The 20,569-nt window shown below is 37.3% G+C and overlaps 1 protein-coding gene and 2 pseudogenes across 1 annotated transcript; all 3 read left to right on the top strand.

Moving 5' to 3' along the window:
• Positions 1-788: 788 nt before the first annotated feature.
• LOC145493650 (uncharacterized) lies at positions 789-2,801 on the top strand. Its single transcript, XM_081473129.1, has 4 exons — positions 789-866; positions 1,765-1,904; positions 2,164-2,386; positions 2,499-2,801. The coding sequence occupies exons 1-4, from the start codon at positions 789-791 to the stop codon at positions 2,799-2,801; spliced, it is 744 nt and encodes a 247-aa protein (XP_081329255.1).
• Positions 2,802-11,960: 9,159 nt separating this feature from the next.
• Positions 11,961-14,799, top strand: LOC145492302 (uncharacterized; annotated as a pseudogene).
• A 2,666-nt stretch (positions 14,800-17,465) lies between these two features.
• LOC145492433 (uncharacterized) lies at positions 17,466-19,288 on the top strand (annotated as a pseudogene).
• Positions 19,289-20,569: the final 1,281 nt, after the last annotated feature.

Genomic DNA, 20,569 nt, shown 5'->3' with positions numbered 1-20,569 from the left:
CCGTCCGGTGTTCAGGAGGTCATGGGTTTGATTCCTGTCGGGGACTCAGAATTTTTCTTTGTCCCACGCTCGTATCATGTTGATTAATTCACCTTCGCATTTCATTACCGAGCTTAAAATTCACCATCTTTATTAACTTATCACTACTCACAATGACTTTGATAGTATTGATCCTAGCAGTATGCAGGACAACTGTCATATATGAACTCTGTTAAATGACCTTGCTCTCCATGAGTTCTCATAGCTCAGTGGATAGAGCGCCCATCTGGTGTTCGGGAGGTCATGGGTTCGATTCCTGTCGGGGACTCAGAATTTTTCTTTGTCCCACACTCGTGTCATGTTCATTATTATTATTATTATTATTATTATTATTGCTACTGTTATTGTTATCGTTAGATTTCTTATTTATATCATCAGGGAATTTACTAGAAGGATTGGAGATGACCTCCCATTTTACTACTGGAGAGCAAATGAAAGATACAGAGAATGGGAAGAATTGCCTTCTTTCAATGAAGTACCAGATGTGGCAGACAACACTGATGCTGCTGAACATCCCCTCAGGCTCCATCATCTGACCTTGAGCAGAAGAGAAGACTCACAATGACCATTTACATATGTACAAAATAAAGAGAAAGCTGCTGTCATTTTGAAATATAATTTTTTGATGTTTTGTATCTCAGGTGGATTTAAGGGAATGAATCTGCAAGGTTCTGACAAAGTAATGTTGGATGCAGGCACTGGTTTGACACAAGCCTCCTTAACTGGGGAGCGAAAGCAGTCGGTAGGAGATGCAGAAAAGATGCTGTCAAAATTTCTGTGTGAACATGGCTACAAACGGGAAGCAAAATACATTGATATCATTGCAGGTTAACACTCATTCACCACGTTCAAAACAACCTTTCTTGTAAACCTGGGTCGTCTGCTTATCTTCTCCTCAAGCCATGTCAACTACCGTATTTATTACAACCTCGAATAAGTGCTCACCCTGAAGGTAGAAAAAGTTAATAAGCGCCCAACATTGAATAAGCACCCACCCCCACCACCCCATCCCCCAAAAGTACTTTTTAACCACCCAACCTCGAATAAGCACCCACCCAACCCCCCCCCCCCAAAAAAATATAATAATAATAAAGTGCACGAGAAGAATATGGGTATTGATTATTACGGTATTTCTTTAATGGCTTACAATGTTTAGTTTCATTGCCTGAAAATTTTATGATGTTGATTGAGAATTATGATAGCTAAAGAGACTTCTGCAAACACCGAACAATGAGTTGTTAGTCCTGGGCATAAACCGAACAATGAACAGTTTTTTTATGCTTTAATGTTTTGTCATGTTTTGTTCTTATTTATTGTTTTGTTACAACATAAACATTTTACTGACTGAATATGGTGAAAATTTAATAAGCGCCCAGCCTCGAATAAGCACCCATCTTGAATAAGTCCACACCCCGAAAGTCCAAAAATTAAATAGGCGCCTAATTGAATAAATATGGTACACAACCCTGGGAAAGCTGCCAGAAGGTGTAATTTTTAACCTATTTATATAGAGTTTCCCAACACAAAAAAGAAAGCTAACAATTAACAAATCAGTGCTTAGGCTTAAACAGTGTAGATCAGTGCTAAACCCTAGAACACTGCTCCTTTCCTTACTGAATCTCTTCTCTCAGTTTTCAGTCTAACAAATAGGGTTCTGATGTCGTGTTGACTCTGATGATAAAGAATATATTGTTTAAACCTCATATGAATCCCATTTCTTTGCAGGATGGCATGAGGCAGCTGATGGGCGAGGACTCTGAGTTGGAGCGATGCAAGCACAACTATGAAATGCTGAACATGATATTACATGAGTGGATGCCATGGCATAAGGAGAACCCAGACCTTTCAACCGTTGATGACAACAAGTTTGTTGATTTCAATGTGCAAGTGTATATACACAATTAGTATAATGGTTCAATACTTAACTGTATCAAAAAAGAAAAATGAATCAAAACTTGAAATCTACTTGCATTGTGCATGCTTTATTACTGCGTTGTTCTTATAAAACATTTACAAGAAACATTTTAGAATGCCTTTTGTCAAAAACCCAGTTTTTATGTTAAGTTGAAGGCAGAAGGACATTGGATAACTTAATAATTTGTGTTGCTTTGTGGTAATTTGTAGGCCAATCAAAGGAATTTGTGGATTTTCACGAGAGACCGTCATTGCAGTCACCACCAACATTGAGAGCATTGAATTCTGTAGAAGAGAAAATGGCACTCATGGCTATGAAGAACATCCACAAGCTGGCACAACAGATGACGTTGAAGCTTTCTTTGCACTGCTGCATCGTTTCCTAGGTCTCATTTTTACTTTGAAGGAGTTTAAAGCTCTCTGGAGGAAACTGGTAAGATGAGGAAAAACAAGTTAATATTATTGATATTAATAATAATAATAATAATAATACTATTATTATTATTATTATTATTATTGTTATATTTCTTATTTATGTCATCAAGGAATTTACTAAGAGGATTGGAGATGACCTCCCATTTTACTACTGGACAGCAAATAAAAGATATAGAGAATGGGAAGAAGAATTGCCTTCTTTCAATGAAGCACCAGATGTGCAAGACAACATTGACGCTGCCAAACACCCCCTTAGGCTTCATCGTCTGACCTTGAGCAGAAGAGAAGACTCTTCTATCTTCACTGCAGGACATAGCTTTCTTCCTGCCCAAAAGCAGACACAATTTGCCACAGGCTTCATAGGCCTGAAGGACAGCAACCCCCCAACTTGTGATAGTGGTCCTAGTGAATAAACTTAATTAATATAGTCAGGGCTGTCAATAAGTTGCAAAGCAGTGGTGGTATGAAAATCTTTTGTTTATCCTAAGCAGCAATGTTGTGTTATGGGTTGTCACCCTTGATGACAACCCTACTATAATACCTATATCCATTTTTTTTTGGCAGGCAGCAATAATTTACACAGTTTCACCTGGCCGATAATTTTATAATCAGTAAATGATTTCAATGTTAAAATTGCATAATACAGTAAGCAGCAATTGATTACAATGTTAAAATAACATAATACTGTAATCAATAAATTATTACAATTTTAAAATAACATAATCCTTTTACATGTAAAATACCACAAAAATTGCTACAGAAGGGACCAGGGAGTGAAAATTGTTTATCAAAATCCTTGGAGTCAAAGTTTGTAATAGTTTATAGATTAAATATCCAAGCACAAGTCACTGTTATATTCGTTGTTGTTATCATTTTTGCCCTACCGACCTTTCTTGGTAATTGTTACTGCAGAGTAAAGTCTAAAATCTCTGATTTTCGGTATCCATTGTCTCTTTATGAAGCACAACTTGTAGGCAGTAATTTCATCCCATTTGATGGTTTTTGCCCACTTTGGAATTTTTTCCACTCCACAGTACCCAATGACAAGCCAAACTCCATTATACAGAACTTCAAATGTGATGGCATTTTTGTCTGTCAAATTGCTTGTTTCAAAAGAGGTTCTAACTGGGACATTTTCCTTTGTAGATTTCAGTTCCAAAGCTTTTTTTAGGGCATCCTAGTATTTAGTTGCCCAGAATGACCCTTTAACATTGAACGATTCTCAGAAGTATGCCACTTCATCAGGATCAGACTGTTGATCATCCCAATCAGCAGAGTTGTCTTCTTGCTCATCCCCGTCAGGAAAACATTCCTCTTCGCTGATTACAGGGCTACCCTCTTCACTATGATCAGACAATAATTCGGTAGAAGTCTCGGAATTCAATGCCACTAAGCAGTAAGAGATCGAAGTAGAACAGTTACAGTGGTATTCAGCGATTTCCACTGGTGGTAAACGATTGTCAAGCAGAGAGTCTTATAACACTCTGTCTCAAGTACTGAGCGGCAGGAGCAGGTATTAATTCGAAAGACCAAAGTAATGATCTGGTCAGTTCATCTCCTGTAAGATCACTTGGGTCAAGACACTGTAAAAAAGGAACAAGCAGGAGGGTTATGAATTTTACCATTATTGGGTTTGTTGACTCTCGTTCTTAGAACCTGCTTTTGGTTTGTCATGATACTGAATGTAGTGAAATGTTGCAATGATACATGAATACGTTTTTGTACCTTGATTGCGGCTATTGTTCACGAAAAGCTGATGTATCAATATGGCAAGATCTAATGTATTCAATATGGCGACCAGACATGGTTTTCCGAGCTTTGTCATCTTACACCATATTTTAGTTGTTCTAGCTAGTGCCTAGCTATTAGCAATGAACGACTTTGATAACCATCCAAGCATCCAAAGAATTCAACAGGAAAGAAAGGACTTTACTTCGATCAGTGACGTAACATCTGTCACACAAGACCAAGTCAAAACTGTCCTGGAGTCACTCGACATGAACAAGGCTACCGGCTGCGATGGCATTCCAGCAAAAATTATGAAAATAGGAGCTGAGGAATTATCTCAACCACTTCCTAACCTCTTTAACTCACGTATTCGGAAGAGAGCATGACTGGGCGACTGGAAGCTTGGTGATCTATAAAAAAGATGACAAGTGTTCCAAAGAAAACTACAGACCCATAACGGTGTTACCATGTATAGACATAGTGTTTGAGCAACTTATATGCATGCAAGTGTCAACTGCCTTTCGAGGTAACATTTATGAATGAATGTATGCCTATAGAAAACCTCATAGCTGTGAAACAAGTTTGATAAACCTACTAGAATGGAAACGAGCAAGGGACAACAGACTCACTGTAGCCTTCTTATTGACTGATATGTCCAAACCATTTGATTCTCTCCATCCCCCACTGTTACTCAGCAAGCTAAAAGCATATGGTTTCCAGGAAGGCATGATACAGCTCTTGAACAGGTACCTATGCGACCAGAAATATCAAGTCAAAATTGGCAGTCACACAAGCTCGTCCAGGACGATCAGTCGAGGTTGCCCCCAGGGCTCCGCCCTGGGTCCACTGATGTGGAATATCTTTCAAAATGATTTATCCTTTTTTGTTAAATTGAGTTTATCAATGTACGCAGACGACCATCAGATGTTCCTCGTCAGAAACGATCAATCTACTGTTGCCTTGGATAGTATAGGACATGGCAGTTTTGGTACACTGTATAAAAAAAATACCCTTTAACAGGCTATAGAAATCAAAAACTGCCCTTGCCAGGCCCCAACTCGAAAAATGCATTTTCAAATACTTTAAGAGCACTTTCTATTCAAGCCCTCTCGTGAGCAAGTTGCATGTCTCCCAACCCTCCACAAATTAAAAATAAGCTCATTATTTTAAAATTGAATAAAAACAAGGGGCCATAGACATATACAAGACAATGACGTTACATTTCTCAGAAAGACCGGATGTTATTCTCAGTGAAATAGGAACACGCTGCAGGGACTTTCCCTTGGAAATGAGTCAGTTATTCTTTTGTTCACAGGTGACGTAATAGTCATATGATTTTTTTTTAACCAACCATATCTGAGCATAAGTCATAAATTTTCTGACAAACTTTACTCCAAAAGTTTATCGTGAAAAAGTTTAGCAAAAACTTTAGCGAGAAGTTTAACCCAAGCTTGAAGATGCCGAAGTTATTATTACACTTTAAAACCAAGATATCTACCTGTGAAAAGAGCATGAAAGAATCTCTTTGACAAATCAGTGCTTTGGTGGGGAATGAAAACATACAATTTGCATTTAATATGTAAGGTTTCGTCAACAAGATTATAACTTTGGATATAGAACAGATGATTTGTGGTCTTCGCAATGTCAAGGAAGTTGCTGGCAAAGCAGAGAAGGTCATGCATTTAGAAAAAAAAGAGGCGGGAGTATAAAAACCAACTGGATGAAGTGCAAAAGGAGCAAGAAAGAAGGGAAACAGTGAAATGGGTCACCATGGATAAAAAATTTAAGAAGACTGGTAAACCTTTACAAATACCCTCACTGCCTAGCAGCCAAGAAGGCAAAATAAAGCAGCTGACTTTGGATGTAGAAAAATGACATTTTTACTGTATTAATTGCCAAGTTTACATTATTTTTGTGTTATTAATTATATCTCTTTTCAAACTCTTCTTTATTCTCCTTATGCTTCATTGTTAGTTTATGTTTGACTATATATGCTAACAAATAATATTCACATCAATATGGACAAAACCAACGTATAACTTCCATATATTATTATCTACATAATAAACGTTTAAATTTTTTTCCAAAATGACTCTTTTTTAAAAACCATACAGAAATTTTTATTAGGGTATTTTCCTAATCTAAAAGAATACACTTTGTAATTTTTGAATATTGGATCAACTGTTTTCTCCATAATATAAAAATATATAAAAAATAAAATCCAAACCTATAATATGCGAGTTCATATAGTTCAAGTCAATCATGAGAAACAAGTCAATCAAGCCAAAGTATAAGCCAATCGAGCCAATGGAAACCACCTCCTCCTCCTCCCCCCCTCCCCCTAGATGTACCACTGTGGTTATAGATACCCATTTCCATGCTGATACAAACAGTGATACATATTTCATTTATGGGCAAGCAGATGAGGTTGCATGGTATTTCACCAAAAATTACCCAGGGAAAGCAGTCGGCACTCTAATAGAAGTTTCATTTGTAGTTATTGTAGACTAAAACTGCTTCTGCACCACTGATATAATTCTCACAGTTTTTGGGGATCAAAATAGAAAATCAGCTATTGGACATCTTTGATGGAAAGTGGATTGAAACGATATTTGGCCTCTGTTTTGGACTACATTGGTTGTCTGCTATTTCCAGCCAGCCCTGTTGTTGTAAGTTAAACATTAACTTCACTTGCCACTAATGGTGGTCTAGGAAGAGTACATTGACAAATTAGTAGACATAAAGTTGAAGTTAATTAATTTTTAAGAGTTAGGCTGCATTGCAGACCAGAAATCTTGCCTGGCAATTTATGTACGGGTTTACCATACCATTGTGTTAATAGTTGCTCTTAATAACCAAGCAGGAGGTCTGATATATGAAAGAATATAGATTTCTCAACTCGCTGATAGCAAATTTAGGGCTCTGCTATAGTTTGTTCAAGTTTATAGTTAACTTCAAGACTATAGCTGTTATGTTTCTACTGGTTTATTGTCAGTTGAATTTGTATTATAGGCTGTTGAAGAAATCCACAAACAAATTGTACACTGAAGATGTTTATTCTGTTACTCGTCCTTCTGTCGGTTCAGTACAGCTGAAAGTTACAAATGTAAAGCTTGCGACTCGAACAAATATTGAATTACAAAAAAAACAATACAAATGAGCGACCACTTACATATTTTTGGGCATCTTCAGGCCTAATCAAGATGCCAACATCGAGAAAGTAAAAGGCAAAGTTAAAAGCAAACTTTACGCCTACACACAAAACAACGCACATCAAACTGCTAAGAGCACATGGTCGCAGAAATCACATGACCCGCCCAAGGGGGGTACAGAGGGGCACGGTAAGGCAAACTGTCTCTAACATAGGCCTAGCTACATCTAAAAATTTGACAGTCTCATGATGCTTTTCCAGTGCTGGGTGATAAAGATGGAAATTATATAAAAGGTACTTATTGTTACATTGAATTATATCCATAGTTTTATTGTCATCGTCTTTTAATAGCAACATGTCTGCTTTGTACTACTTTAAATATGTACATGACACGCAAGGTCTTCCAAATGAAATGGAAATGTTTGAGTTACATTACTTTTGGCTGTTCTTGGTTTACATAGAGAGGGTTTCCTCCTCATCTTGTAGACAAATAAATTAAAAACCTTCCTCAAACATACTGGAATTGATGTGAGAGGTTTAATGGGAAATCGTTTTGTTTGAGGAAGGTTCACTTAATAATAACAAATATTATTATTACCGTTGGTATAGCTTCAGTACCAAGAAAACCCTGTTTGATGAATACCAGAGCTTCCAGTGGTGGAATAGTGGAAAATATTCAAAAATTGAGAGGCCACCCAAAACAAGCTAGAAATAGGAACTATTCTTGACTTCCCATTTAAAATCAGATTTGAGTTTTTATTGGTAATTATAAAAAAACCATGTAAATCAGTTTCAATTCTCGATTTGACAAAACTGGGTATTTCTGTAAATTCGCTTCATTTTTCCAATAAAATCCCATCTTTGAAAATGATTTCCAAAGTCTGGGATATTATAGAATACCCAAAAATGGGAATTTAGAATACCCAACAAAATCAACATTGGGAACAGTCTCAAGTTCCCAATTTAGGTAATGTTTGGGTTTTTCTTGGGATTGTTTACGAAACCCAATAAGAACCCATTTAATTACCAACATGGGAATCTGCCTATTTTTCCTGTGTAATTACCCATGTGTAATAATTAATGGACTCTTCTTGATGTTCAGCAAATAAAGTCCAATGGAACATATAGTGAAAAAAGGATGGGTATAAACAAATTGCACAGATTTTCACTTTCATTTGAATCTTTTGTAGAATCAGACACAATAGCTATCTCAAGTGTATTAAGGCCTGACTAAAGCATGGAAATGAGGCTACAACACGTTATCACCATTTTCTAGATGTACATTTTACATAACCAAATGAAAGTTTCCTAGATTGTAAATGGCAATAAAAGAAAGCACCTGGTTAAGCATTGTCATGATGTGACAATCATTCCTTATTTATGAAACACCTCATTCAGTGTCTGTTATTTACTTTTGAAAATGGGGAACACTAAAACGCCTCAGCCAAACACAAAGCATATTTAATTCAAAGATACATAACTAATGTGTAGAGGTCCACCTTTTCAGAGCAACTGCGTATGCTTAAGCTTATGCATATGCTTATTTATAATAAAGTTTCCATATAACACGCACTCTGATTGGCTGAAAGAGCGTGCTTTATCAGAGAACAGAGCACAGGTCGATGACGGTAAGCGTACTTTCAAATTTTTGCTTCGGAATGTTGACAAACATACCCCAAATTAAACATCCCCTGTGATTCAGACAAACGCAATGGAAACAAGCTATTTGTCTGTAGTAAATATGGCTCAGAGACTATTGTTAGCAACAGTCGTGTTAAAACTGTAATAAAATAAAAATTTTTGCTAGATTCCGGCCGACAAAACACATAGCAAAATAAACAAATTCTCAACCTAAACAGTGCTTCGATAAAAGACATATTTGTTATGAAGACAGAAATTATACTTGAGAAGTAAAACAATGACAGAAAACAATTGAACTGTCTCTGTCTATTATGAGAAGCTTTATTTTCGTAAAAATGCTCAATTGCTAAAACAACACTTACATGTAGTGTAGTAATGCTCGTTCTCCAGTCATCTCAGCGAAGTGAACCGACAAGTGGTCAGTGCAAAGCTTGCTCTGATATTCTCTTCTGTGCTCGGAGTTGAACCAGTGGGAGCTGTTTAGTCTTTCTAACTTTTATGCTAGTTCAGGCAATCTTCGTGCATGCTGCTAGAAGCTGTAAATAGCTCTAGCTCCTTTCAAAGTCAACTCAGCATTTTGCATTTTCATCCACAAGCTTTGAGCTCTGCGTTTCATAATTTCCACTGGAAAAGTGGACGTTTTCATGGGCCACAATACGGCCAGATTTCTCTGGACTATAAACCTCACCTGCCTTTAGATCTGTATCTAAAAATTAACTTAAAAGCGAACTCTGAAGGCATCGTTTTTCTCTTGAAAACCGCTCAAACTACTCAAAACTGAAAGCTTAGATGAAGTCCAGTTTGTGATTGACAGCTGTCACTTTGTTAGCCAATCAAATTATTTGAACAATTCTAACAAGGATTGTGATTGGCTTATTTTAGCGTGCTTTATAGGAGAACAGTGCACGGCTGACACCACTTTTGCTTGTTTGGAAAATAAAGTTTGGTTTGAAAATTCAGCCAAATGTGTGGGGAAATTATCGGATTCTTTATCATAAAACAAACAAAAAAGCCTCGACTGTGCTCTGTTCTGTTGTAAAGCACTTAGGAAGCGGTAGAGCACTCAAGAAGTAGGGAAAACACTCGACTACGTTCTTTCGTGCTGTACCACTTCCTGCATACTTTACAACAGAACAGAGCACAGTCGTAGGCTTCTTTATTTGTTAAGCATATGCTTAGAATAAAATACAAAAAAAACTGCATATGCTTAGAACTGGTCAATTATAATGTGAGACTGAAGACTTTGAATTCAGTGTTCAATTCTTCTTTGTTGTGACTTAATTTTATATCCTATTGGTTTGTTATCCCATGTTAAAATGCGTTTTGGTGAAGAAAAACTTCAATTTTCAAAATCAGTATATTTTCCAACATCTAATAAAGTATAACATCTCCCCATTTAACAAAATAGGCTTCCTTGAGTAGTAATCGCAAGTCGGCACCATTTTGCCTGCTTGGTAGCATGTGGACTCGTACCACTTGGCAAGTATTCACCCTACTCTATTCTACTGCAGTGGAAAAACACTGTTTGGTAGCCTGCAGCTGACTCCCCTTAGGCCAAATTGTCACAATTTTCAAGATGGCGGATGAGAATTATCAGTTCAAGGTGTATTTGAAGTGAAACGATTGAGAGAATAAAGGTTACAATGGATCTAAAGAACAACATAGCCAGAAATTCCATACAGCATGGCTGCCAAGCATGCGCAGGGGGCACACATGTGGATTTAAATATGGCGGCCGAACATAGAGAGAGTGTGGAGAGTAATGTAAACTTTGCCAGTTTTTGCTAATGTTGCCTAAAACACAGCTTTCCCCAGCTTAAAAATGCGAAACACAATGTATAAACAACAGTTTATTCGAACAACATGCGATGATAAAATTGTTTTAGTCGGTGCCTTTTACTGGTACGTAACCTCAGAAATAAGCGTACCTTTCTCCCATAAGTCTCTGTAAATGGTGGTTACCTTCATATTTTCTTAAGCTCTTGATGCAAAGATCGTCATACCGACACATTTCCCCAGCATTGCATTTGAAAGATAAGATGAAAAGCTCGCCAATTAAGATATCTTCTCCCATATAAACAGCAGCTAAGGCAGTGCCATTTCAAGATAAAAAGTGCTATTTTCTGTAAATGTCATCAACGAAGTGAGAGCCATTACACTGAGGCAAGAATGGCCGTTGCTCCTGTCTGTTTTCATTCTCTTCGACAGCCATTTTGTTTTTCCTCGTTTCCTTGGTCAGTGGTGTTCCCTCTTGCAATAGGAAAGCCGCTGAACATGAGAACTGGCAGGATTTGGAAAAAAGCGGGAAGATTGCGGGAAAATCTTGGGAATATAAAATATTTATGAATGCCATGTCTGAACTACCACCAAATAAATCATTTCAACCTTGGAAAATCGATATTGTAGATAAATCTTTGCAATATGCAAGAAACATAGCAACAAGAAAGGTAGCCTTAACAATTTCTTTGGCATATTCAACCATTAAAGAGTGGTATTATCTTGTGAGGGAGCAAGAAAAGTTTCAAGCAGCGGGTCAAGATGCTAATTCCTCTCATCAAGAAGGTGAGTAATTTTGTCCTGATATTTACAACCTTGTAAACTTTTTGGTATATTTTCTTAACCTTCTCTGGTGATTCCTTGATAAGAAGGTAGCGGTGGTAGAGAGTGAAAGGGGAAGGGAATATCCATAAGATGAAAGATACAACGTAACATAACATAAAAAAATATATATATAATCATCACCAACATTTCAGCTGCATAAAATGTACTTCACGAGGCCTTAACATGACCCTGATGAAGGCCAGTCTATCCAGCTAAAAAAAGGTGATGTGAGAGCAAAATACATCATTTTTGTCCTCATTATTTTGTGATCTACCATACACTTTATTATCAACAGGATCTCCTTTTTTCAGTGGATACTTTTTTTGTGGGTTCAAATCTCACTCACCTTTAATTTTCTTTTAAATATATATTCAGTAAATATGATTATTTACAGTGTATAAAGCCAGGATTCTCTTCTATACTGTCCATTGATTGATTGATTTCTGCCTGAGAGTATGTTTGTTTTTATTGATTATTTTTTTAAATTTTCTTTTAGAAACTACAAACAACTCTGAGAATATCAACTTCCTCTGGAACTATAGAGGCCTCCAGGGAATTCTATATACCAAAAGCAATGGGAAGGCCAAGTTTTACTATGTCAATGATGGAAGAAAGCTAATGTTTCCAGATTTAATTGATATGTGTACACCAGCACATGCATTTGTAATCAAAGATGACATGGGTACACGCCAAAATGTCCATGAGCAGTTTGCAAAAAGAGCAGCAAATGTTCTATCACTGTATCGCACAAATAAAGGTAAGAGAAACTGGGAGCAATTGGATGAGAAAACATTGAAATTTCATTTACATGAAGACCAATTAGCTTCTTTTCAAGAGGTTGAAGATGAGGTAGTTCTCTACAAAATGATCTGCAAGAATGGAAAGCAGCACATGCAAACCTGGAGGCAGAAAAAAAAAACCTTTTTGATGAAATGAAGGACACTATCAACAGAATGGGTAAGGAACTATGTCAACTTCAAAATACCAACAATCAACTTCAAGAGTATATCAAATGCCTTGAGAAAGATGAAGGGTTTTCCTACAATGGAAAAAAATTTCTGAGACTAAGAACAGACAGCGCACATTGAAGGCTTTCCTGACTAGAGCTGAAACAGCTTTGTGGTTTTCACAAGCATTTGGCCTTCATGTTGAATCACTTAGAGTTAAAGAGGCAGACACAGGGAAAACATACGAAGTAAATGTTGAAACCAAAGCACAAAAATCAGGTGAATGTTCAAATCCTGTTACTAACATAAACGATTCCGACATGGAAAAAGTTGAACAAATTCTTTATCTTCTTGATAAATTCTGTGTCAGTGATGAATTTTACCATGAATTTAGCATGATTGAAAATGGTCTTCCAAGATCTTATCTGATTAAACAATGCAGAAATGATCTGGACAAACTTTGTCATGTGACACCTACTCCTGGAACAAATGAAGGTGCACAAGTATCATTTGAATCACTTCTCTTGCAGCAAATTTCAGCTTTTAAAAAGGAAAATCCAGAGTTTGATTTTGGCAATGAAACACTAAAAATAAAAATCAGTGGGGATGGAGCTAAAATGACACAGAAATCTAATTACATTCTTCTCTCTTGTGCACTACTCCAGAAACAAGACGAAGTTATGTCTGCCAAAGGAAATCATACCATTGCAGTAGTCAATGGTAGTGAAAAGTATGAAACACTACAGGTATCTTTCAAGACTACATTTTCAGAAATAAATTCTCTGATTGACAAAGGCACTATTAGTGTTGATGGTCAAGAAGTTAAGCTTGAGTTTTTCCTAGGAGGGGACTATAAATTTCTACTGACAGTCATGGGACTTAAGGGGGCTACATCTTTATATGCCTGCCTATGGTGTAAAATCCATAAAGACAAAAGGTGGGAAACAGACAAGCATTTCCATCACTTTAATTCACCACCAATGATGAGAACACTATTGGAAATTAAGGAGCTGGTGAAGAAAGGAAAAGGTGATTACTGCTGTGTGAAGGAACCACTTTTGAACATAGACCTTGACCATGTCATTGTAGATGAGTTACACCTGCTGCTACGTGTAATGGATGTGATGCTAGACAACATTATCACTGAAGTCATTGACTGGGATAAGATTGAAGATTTCGAAAAATCATCCAAAGAGCCTCAAGGCATCCATTTGAAAAAGCTCGTGAGTGAGATCAGATCCTATGGTGTGGGTTTTGATGTTTGGGAACTCCGAAATCCAGCTGACAATAAAGGCACTGGAAAGTATGAATTTTACAAGTCTGTTTGGAAACGACAAGAAGAAAATTCTCTCCTTGCTACCAGAAAATCTCTGTAAAGTGCTGCAGCCAAATACCTGCACTGAAATATCCAAGGTGTGGAGTGATTTCAGAAGTTTGTATGAAGACATAAATTCCTGGTCCTCAGACAAATCTGTTGACACTTTTTGGCACAAGGCACAAAACTGGTTGGAGACCTTTATTTCTCTCAGAGGAAAGAGAATTGGCTATGAAAGAAAGAGAATTACTCCATATATGCATGTACTTTTTGCTCATGTCCCTTATTTCCTCCATACACATAAATCTCTAAAAGTATTCACTGGTCAAGGAGTTGAGAAAAACAATGACTCAGCAAGGAATGTAGTGCTTCGAAAATCAAACCACTTTGACTCAGTTGGAGATATTCTTAGACTTGAAAACAGACAATGGCTTCTAAGAGAAAGAGAAAGGGCAAGCAGAAAGTACACAAAACACAATTCTCAATACTGGGAGCAAGAAATCAGTGTCAAGCGTGCGGGTAAAAAGAGACAACCTGAAGCAAACATACCCAACATGGAAAGCAACAACTCGCCAGACACATCTACATCACAAGTTCAGAATGAACAACCCCAAGCAAGAAATGGCACAGATCATGAAAGGCCGGGAAATAAAAGAAAAAGGCATATAGACGATGGGGGAAAAGGAAACAGAAAAGGGAAAGGAAAGGGTAAACAAACAAAACAGAAAAAAAAAAAGAGTCTAGCCTGAGCAGCTACAAAGCATGCACATAAACAGAGGAATCTTCAAAATATAAACAAATATAAACAACAATTTCAAAGTCTTTATGTAACTTTCTGACTTGACATAACAACATAATTTCTTAGAAGCAGGGTTATTAATGCACTTAATAAGCAGGGTATTAGCTTGTACCTAAACCCATCTAAAAGCATGCATTCACATTCTCAGTTTCAATCACAATACTGCAATTGAGCGCTTGTTAAAACTTAAACTTACTTTTTCGAGATGGTATCTGGGCTTAGGTACAAGCTTCCCCTCCACAAGTTTGTGTCTGTGGTCCCAAGCTCACAAAAGGTTTTGCTCTAATTGGAAATATGACTTGTGTGCCATCTCCAAGGTTGTCTATGTAAGAGTCCCAGTTGGGACATTCTTTTAAAAAAGAACAGCGGTTAAAGTCAGTCTTCTCTAACAAAGTACAACCAGATTTTGTGCTGGGTCTTCCTCGTCCTCTAAAAATATAATTAAAGACATCATGTCTAATTTCTACTACAGTTGTGGCTGAGGCTGTCTGATGTTTGCTCTTGAGATGCTGGAGAATAGCAACTGCCAGTAGATCAGATCCCTCTTTAATTCTTTCCTCTGAGGGTTTGGACATTCTAAATGCCCTAAAGAAAATAGTTGGGATCCATTATTGTCTAAAATACATGCAATATTTTTGCAGAAAGTGAAACAATAACCAAATAAAAACACTAACAAAATTGCTTATAATGCAAAAGATGACATAAAATTGTTATCTTCTCTTCTCGTGTCCCAAACTATTTCGTACTAGATCGAGGAGTAGTAAAAAATTAAGTTCGTACGTTTAATTTTGACTGGACAAAATAATGCTAAAAGAGGCACCTTATTGCGGTTTTATTAAGGTTTTCCTCCACTTCCCACGTGTCCTCCAGTGAACTGTACCCTTTCCAACGAATTAGGTACTCATTCTTAAAGACAAAATACATAGAACACTTGTTTATGTGTGAGGTAAAAAGTGTACACAAGGTTATCAATTCATTAGTGACGTTACGTGCTTCAAACAAGCGTCTTATTTACCTTTCCTTTATTTCTCCTGCAGCTTAAAACTCTTTCCACTTCCACTTTTTTCCTTTTCCACCGACTCTCAATGAAATCTGCCGTATTGAGAGCATTTAAGCTCCGATAATAGCCTTGGGAATGCTTTCCTCTTCGTTTATCCGCCATCTTGAATGCAGAAATTTACGCGCCCGCCGTTCGAGCCGCTGACTGTACGGGATTTCTGGCTATGAAGTTCCTAGTATCTGTAAACATCTTTTTCTTAATTTAGGGATGAAAATTACAAGTTCTTTCGCTTTATGAAATATTTTTCATCTTATACAGATCAATGTGCACACCTTTGCAAACAGTGGTTTCCCTCTGTCTAAAACATTTCCTCCTCTCTCAATAACTCATTCGTCCTACTTTTGGCACAAATTATGCGTTTAATGCAAAAAAATAACACTTCTCATTTTATAATTTGAATATCACTTCTTCACTGTGGTGGGCACTAGCAGGCACATTAAGCCCAACTCCTTCACTAAAACAGTTTCTTTAGGAACTAAAATTTCTCACTGATATAGCCTTAAAGGCTAAGTGTGCTTGGGCCAGAGTATGTATCTAAAAACAAAAGAGTTATGCTCTAGGTTGAAGAAAGCTCCCAGTGAAGGCAGTGCAAATTTGGCAACAGAGTATTACCAGAAAGGCACAAACCTTAATTTGAACAGTTTAAAGAGTATCCACAGTTTACTCTCAACCAGTATGATTTCAACGGTGTGAGCAAGGTAATTGAGGAAAATATTTCTTCCTGGAGAAACAAGGAAGACAAGGCGGCCTATTTGTCAACATTTTCAATGGCTCACTGGGATGAAAAAAAAACCATAACCAAAGAAATGAAGACAGCACATTCATTACATGAATTTTAAGGCTTGTATATTAGTCAACTCAAACTTGCAAGTTACTTTTCCACTCAGCAAGAAGTGCATGACAGTGAAAAAAAGCCCCCTTAATGAAATTCAGCGGGAATGCTAACAAGCATACGGCACAACACATTGTTCAGAAACGCTCAAAAATTACAAACAAACAGCTTAAGGTTTTGGGACAGATAATTTATTCCACATATGATGAGAAATGTAAAGGGAACTTTGGAAAGTCAATTACTGACATTCTGGTCCTTGTCCCTGACCCCACAATTGAAAAGAAACTGTGTCCTGTCGAAAGAGAAAGTTAGAAAGAGATCAACAAAGGCAAATGAAAAATGATGTTGAAAAAGCAATGAGTTAAAATGACACTAATATACAGCTAAGTTCAAGGCAGTCATACAGGGGTGGACAAACCCACAGACTGGCTTAGTTCTTTGAAAGTAAAAAGGAGGCTACAGAAAGAGCAAGAATAACACCTCCTAAAAGAAAAGAAAAATCTCACACCCCAGCAACAGAAAACATCACTGGAGCCCTGGATCACCTCCTGACTGACATAAAATCTTGGCCTAAAGGCACCACAAACTGGTCTGAGAAAGTTAGGATCTACAAAATACGAATGGTAGGCCAGGATGCAACAGCCCCAATGGAGGCCAAATGATCAAGTCATTTCTACAGAAGAAAGGGGTTGATATATCATGCTATGAGTCTTCAAAGAACCAGATTGATCCAAATGACCAAAGGTAGTGCACTTATTAAAGTTTTAAACCTAAAAAGTATCAGTACAGATGTACTGTTTAAACACATTTTAATACAAATGGGTTAAATAACTCGTATTTTGCAGTGCTACATGTACAATTAAGTCTCTACAAGACTCTGAAGAACAAAATTTAGCCATGTGTTATAAATTATACTACATTGAAATAATGATTTCAAACAATAACAATTAATAAACATATTTTAACATTTAGTAAATGGTTTAAACAGATTTTAAATGGTTAAATTTTGACATACATTTAGGAAATGGTTTGAACAAATTTTAACTTGTTCATTTGCAGAGTTCCAAGTAAGACAAGTAAGACAAGCCCTTAAAAAACAGAGAGGAGGGGAAATTTCAGTTCCAGTTCCATGTACAAACGGGCAGATAAGAGCTGACATTAAGCAACGCATTGCGAATGGAACATACAATGTTGGTGTTCCCGTGGTGGTAGGTGAGATTTCCAAGTTAGCTATCAGCAATGAAGGTGAAGTTATAAAAAAGAAGATTGATGTCAATGCCAGAAAAATCCCCTTCAAAGATATCAGGAATCATGGATGTCCAGGTTTTGATGGAACATCAATTCAAGCCATGTCTTGGAGTACTTACTCCCTTCAAAGAAGGTACAAAACCTTGAGCACCAAAAAAACTTATTCCCCATGGGCCTGCTGGAATAAAAGAAGGCTTCCATCCATTCAAAGACATGAAAGTTGAGGAGTTGAGAGTGGAGCTACTGCAAGAGAAAATTCTGATGAAGGGAACAAAGAAAATCTGTAAAAGAGATAATCAGAGTTGCTGGGAGGAACAACAAGACTTCCAGCACTTCTACACAGCAATGAAAACTTTGATGTCTCAGTCAAAGAACTGAACATTGAGTCATATGAAGTTTTGTTTTTTGAAGCTTTGCACTGTTCAATGAATCACATCAAAAAATGTCCTACAGGAACTAGCCCATCATACCAGACATTGACACTCTAATAAAACTCAAAGAGATTCTAGCCATACAAATGAGCAAAGACAAACTGCAGAGAGTGGACTACCGAAAGACACTTATTTACATCACCATTGCTCTGTACCAATTTGCAAACTGTGAGGTTAAATTGTTCTTGCTGACTCTTGGTGAAATGATTGAAATTTACTATGCCCAAGAGAAGAAATGATCACCAAAGATGATTCTTTGCCTGCATAATCTCTGTTGGAGGCATGCAATTCAATGTCACAGAGTACTAACCCAACCTAGGAAACTGACATACAGAAAACTATTTGGTCTTACTTCCACAGCTGTGTAACTCACTCTGCTCAACTACTCAGACTTGATTCTCACAGATCTACAAATGCTGAAATTTTTGAAAGACTGTTTGAGAAACTCTCAGACATTACAACAAAAACCTGGAGCAAGAGAACCGAAAATCTCTCAACAGATGCAATCCTGCACTTGCAAGCAGAAAAATCAAACCATGCTAACGATTGCATTCTTAAAGAGGAGCAAGAAATTAGTAAGATGGCAAAGTCCCTTCTCGAGCTGGATAACACTACATTGTTAAAGGGTGATCTTGATAAATATGCTGCTGATTGGGTTGCTCACTTGCAACTTATTTCAGATTTCTTAAAGCTGTGAGAAGGCGTCTGGTCGAAGGAGGTGGATGACTGCATTGAATTTTATGATGGACCAGATGAGCCCAGTTTCCGAGACGAAGGACCAAAGCTTCACCACTTTCATTCAACATCTATCCCCAATATGAAAGAGCTACTGGATGCCTGCTGGAATTAATGCCTGATGGATGAAGTCAAATTACCAGCGACAAAATTGAGAGATGAAACAAGGAAAATCGAAAAGACCACCAACATGCTGCTCCTTTGGATCTGTCACAGAAGAAAACAATGGTGAGGATCTAGTAACTGATTCTGCTGCAAACTTCAATCAACCACAACAGTTTACTGAAGAATCAGATGAAGGTGACAGAGAGGAAACAGATGCTTAGATATGGCCACTTCAAACAGAAACTGACTGTGAAACCATGAGCATGGAGGTGGATCCAGTTAATTTAGACAGAGAAGAAATACGAATTGGTAATAAATCGGTAATTTATTATCTTAGATAGTGCAGGTCCACATCAGGACTTAACGTCTTGCCAGTTGATCTGTAACCTGCTTTATCAAATAAATCATGTATGTATGTATGTATGTATGTATGTACCGAGGCTAAAATTTTGCCACAGCCAGATGGAAAAGAAAACGAGCAACTGCCAGCACTGAAGAAGAGTCGTCATCTCAAGAGCCACCTCCTAAAAGAAAAAAGACTCTAGCAACTGACTCAGAGACCACAGTGCAGCTGCTATCAAAGACAGCAAAAGCCATTGAACAAGTCCTTGGAACCTGTGAAGAAGTTGTCAAATATGACAAACTGAAGCAGAGTGTCACCAAAAATCCAAAATCTAGATATCACATGGAGCAGTATGAAACACACTTAACTAAGATTCAAATGCTGACACTGAAGAAGTACAAGCAATCATACAATGACTTGTTCATGTTTTGAACCTTGATTGATGCAAAAGAAACTTAAGGTGCAAAGTTAATGCCTATTTTAAGTATCTGATGCAACAATGTAAAAGTACTTCTTTCTGATGACTACATTACAGCTAAAGGCATTAAGTAATAACACAGAACACAAAGGAATTTATTTGTTTTACAAATAAAGGTTTTAATGCATTGCCCTGCCTATTTTTTCTTACCTACAGCTTGGCGAACTTGGCAGTCCTAAATAAAACTCGCTAGATTCAACTTACTTGTTAGGGGATTAGGTCAAGGCCTTAGTTTGATTTGGAGTCGCATACATGGTGTATGTGTTCTCGTAAACAAACTGTTTGAATTCAGATTGATTTTGGTTGAGGCATAGAGTTAGTCTCCTGAGTTTTGCTTGGCATAATTTATCGCCGTTTGCTGGTTGAGATACAAAAATTTCTGTGGGGCACCTGACCAGGTGTCTTTTTAGGCAGAACCTCTTTTGCTTTTGGGTTTTACTCTTTATTCAGTTGAATGTTACTTTTGCAACTCGCGTGTCAGAGCAAGAATTTTACTGAGAACTTTTGGTTTCTCCCTTTTTTGACAACCTGCTCTGGGAATGGCAACATCTATTAATAAAAAGGTGTTGATTTTGGGTCATTCCTTCATTCAGCGTTTAGTGACCAATTTATGGCGGGAGTGTGTTGATCATGCTGTTGAAACTTTTAACGTGAGTGGGGTGAATGTATGGCTGAATGGAGTTGGTGGATGGACAGTCCAGAAGTTGCGAGACTATGATCTGCATCAGATGGCCAAATGTAAGCCTGACATTTTAGTCTTGGAGATCG

The sequence above is a fragment of the Orbicella franksi genome, chromosome 7, assembly GCF_964199315.1.
Source record: "Orbicella franksi chromosome 7, jaOrbFran1.1, whole genome shotgun sequence".
Lineage (NCBI taxonomy): Eukaryota > Metazoa > Cnidaria > Anthozoa > Scleractinia > Merulinidae > Orbicella > Orbicella franksi.
The sequence above is the reverse complement of the archived record's forward strand: the minus strand, read 5'-3'. Positions and strand labels throughout refer to the sequence as shown.